Below are 3,501 nucleotides of genomic sequence, written 5' to 3' on the forward strand. Positions count from 1 at the left end.
GAGATTAACTTGAATTGTACTAAGCAAAGTATTGACCAATTGTGAATAAACTGAAACCATCTTTTTTAAGACATGCTTTTAAGAGCTATCACTGAGATCGCTGGCTCAAACCTGGAGGTTTAATTTTTCCTTCAAGTCGAAGGGTAATTCTTTTTTTGCCGTGTATAAATACTAACTCAAAGAAATATTCTCATGCAAGGTTTTATTAGGCTTACAAATTTTAATTTATATTTACTTTTAACTCAACTTTGTTTTGTAAATTATATTTATAAATAATGATAAATTACAAATAAATAAAACTGCTTGAATGCAATTAAAAACTGACTGATCTCATTGGTCTACTCATATTGTTGTCCGTGGCTCATTTCACCAATTTTAAACGATACCGCCAAAAAATTGAGTTTTGGCGAGATGTTGTAATTGACAGTGAGTACCCACTATATATATACACAAAGTTATGTTTAGAATAGGTAAAAAGAGCCACAAACAACTACGTGAAAAAACCAAGAGACCAAAAGACCTGTGAATTTCTGATTGCATTCAAACAATTTTATTTACTTATAATTTATCATCAATCATAAATACAATTTATAAAATCAAGTTGGGTCAAAAGTAAAAATAAATCAAAATTTCGGGAGGAGGATGGCGGTACCAAGGTTTGGGTTACCTGGTTGCTGGATAGTTGTCGCCGACTATAAGGAGAGAGGGAGACTATGAGGCCCAGAATGAGTGTAGATAACAGATGGAGGATGATGACTTTGTTAGGATTTAGATGTAGAGACTATATGTAGTGTGAATGATTTTAATTACTAATCCTAATTTTTTAAATTTTAAAATCTGAATTTAAATAATTATTAAATAATTATTTAAGTCCACCGTACACTAAAATCATTCGCTCCCTCTTTTCACTAACACACCAACCCGCGAAATCTCTCTCTCTCTCTCTCTAACCCACACACATCGGCCATAACTGCCAACCATGCTGCAGCAAGACCCGAACGCCGAGCCTCAAATTACTAGGCAATGCTTCCGGCGCCGGTACCCTGAAACAGACTTTTATGAAGAGAAAAATAGGGTATTTGCTGCTACTTCCATCTCTGTTTTTTCAAGATTAATGTAATTGGACTGTAATGCTGATATCGTTTCTTTTTTATATTAAAGGATAAAGTGCGTAACCATACCTATAAGAGTGCGATCGAGTATCATGCTGATAATATTAGGAACAAGGTAATTAATTAAGTTAACTCATTTACAAATTATTTCTTTTTCATTCTTATGGTTCTTTTGATCTCATGACTGAGGGGTTGCATGGATTATTCAGGTTGTACTTGATCTTGGATGCGGCACAGGGATTCTTTCTATATTATGCGCCAAGGCGGGTGCAAGGAAGGTAAGCTATTTCTACTTGACACTTGTACTATTCATTTGGTTTATGTTCAAACCTTGAGCATGGATTCCGATGATTCTATCTGTTTCTGAGCTGAACTGCTAGTGCTTGTTCGTTTTTTGTTATCTTTTATTAATTACTTAATTTTGATGATTTTGAATTTCTGTAATTTGTAATAATGTTGTTAGTTATTATCAATCTATACTTGTGAGTTAATTATTGAGAATTTTTTGCTTTATTACCTTTTTTTGAGAGTTTTTTACTTGTAGACAATTTTCACTTAGAGTATTATTTTCTATTTTTATTTTCTTTTTTGTTTGTCTTGCCTAGGTGTATGCAGTTGATGCTGGCACAGACATTGCTAGCCAGGTAATCATCCAAAATCACAATCTCATTCTTAAGTTAGGATTGTGTGTAGTTAATTTCCTGTCATAGAAAATTGTCAAGGACCAACTCTGCTTAAAGCTAAAACTATCACACAACGGCACATACTTGATTTTACATTTTTAAATTGTCAATAATCCATCGTTTGCTCAGCAATCCACTCACTTTTACCTTATCCAAAAATTTAACTAACTCAATCATGTGGTCTTAGAGGATGTGAAATTGGGATACCATGTCGAGGATCACCTAAAAGTTTAAGCCCATACTTAGGTGAAGGTCTAACATCAGATTTATATCCTATCATAGTTCTGTAACACGACAAGGCAAATTATTTGCTTGTCACATAATCATCGAACCTGTAGTGTATCTTGTGTTCTTGGTTTCCACTTACTTTTACCCCTCTACAAGCAGGTGGCAAATATTGTTGATGCAAATGGTCTTTCACATGTTATCATTGTGGTGAGAGGGCGATTTGAGGTAGGCTACTATGAACAATAAGTTTTAATCTTTGAAAGAGTTTTTGTACTTTTCTAACTTAGATGATGATGGTCTAAATATTGACTTGGCATCTAGAAAGCAGAATGACCAAACATTTTGGATGTGTAGTATGAATTTGATTTCAGTTTTATTTTCTGAATTGGATAACAAAATCAAATTGTTACTAGCTAAATGTTAATTTAAACAATTAAGAGGACCTTTGGATGCGAAAATCCAGTTGGTTTCTTCAACTCATTTGAGTATATAGAAACTTTATATTGAATTTTCTGGATTCATTCTTTGTCTAGTAGGAATGTAGATACATCTGCCTTTGTTCTTGTTCAGTTTGTTTATTATTTGCTTGTTTTATATTGATGAGCAGGATCTTGAAATAAATGAGGATGTGGATGTTATAGTTTCTGAGTGGATGGGCCAGATGCTTCTAGGCGAGGTGCATATCTGGATTTTTTAAGTCTAATGTTGAAACACAATATTGTAAAATCATATATAGAAAATTTTATAATGTAGTTCTTTGTTTATTAAAATTTTGGGTAAAGTATATTTTATCCCTGAAGTTTGTCAAAAATTTTAAAAATACCCTAAGCTTTATTTTGTTTCAATCTTGTCTTTAAGTTTTCGATTTGCATCAAATATACTCCTAACAGCTAAATTTTCAAAAATTTTTGGACCAATCAAGCAATAATGCATGACACCTAAGTCTGATTTGCTTGTGTTAAAAGTTGTTCTTATGAAATTGTTGCTAAATTCATCCTAAATTTTTTGAAAGATTAGCTGCGAGGGATATATTTGATGCAAATCGAAAACTTTTGGGACAAAATAGAAACAAAATAAAACTTAGGGGTATTTTTGAAATTTTTAACAAACTTCAAGGACAAAAAATATACTTTATCCTAAAATTTAAGTTGAATGGATACCTAAGGTCAGTTTGAATTGTATTAAGCAAAGCATTGACCAATTATGAATAAAAAAAAATCCTTTTTCTTTAGGACATGCTTTTAAGAGTTATCACTGCCAGAGATCGCTGGCTTAAACCTGGAGGTGTAATTCTTCCTTCAAGCGGAACGGTAATCCTTTTGATTTATGAATACTGCTTGAATGCAATTAGAAATGCACTGATATCTTGGTCTGCTCATGTAGTTGTTCATGGCTCCTTTCACCAATTTTGAACGATACTGTGAAAAAGTTGAGTTTTGGCTAGATGTTGCTGAAATTGATAGTGAGTACCCACTAGA

The 3,501-nt window shown here is 32.7% G+C and overlaps 1 protein-coding gene across 5 annotated transcripts in view; it reads left to right on the forward strand.

Annotated features, from left to right (window-relative positions):
- The window catches only part of LOC107619201 (probable protein arginine N-methyltransferase 6), a 4,651-nt gene continuing 2,085 nt past the window's right edge, over positions 936-3,501 (forward strand). For 3 of the 5 annotated variants that reach the window (XR_001615558.2, XM_016321442.2, XM_016321443.2), the window contains exons 1-8: positions 936-1,075; positions 1,162-1,227; positions 1,322-1,390; positions 1,718-1,756; positions 2,183-2,248; positions 2,631-2,699; positions 3,256-3,333; positions 3,407-3,485. Coding sequence is in view for 4 of the 5 variants with exons in the window: in XM_016321442.2 (XP_016176928.1) it covers positions 980-1,075; positions 1,162-1,227; positions 1,322-1,390; positions 1,718-1,756; positions 2,183-2,248; positions 2,631-2,699; positions 3,256-3,333; positions 3,407-3,485 (562 nt within the window). In the remaining variant the exon portion in view is untranslated. Of the gene's footprint in view, positions 1,076-1,161; positions 1,228-1,321; positions 1,391-1,717; positions 1,757-2,178; positions 2,249-2,630; positions 2,700-3,255; positions 3,334-3,406; positions 3,486-3,501 lie in introns of all 5 variants that reach the window. The other 2 variants (XM_021111018.1, XM_021111019.1) reach the window with 2 other exon arrangements.

Source organism: Arachis ipaensis, chromosome B09, assembly GCF_000816755.2.
Source record: "Arachis ipaensis cultivar K30076 chromosome B09, Araip1.1, whole genome shotgun sequence".
NCBI classification, from domain to species: domain Eukaryota; kingdom Viridiplantae; phylum Streptophyta; class Magnoliopsida; order Fabales; family Fabaceae; genus Arachis; species Arachis ipaensis.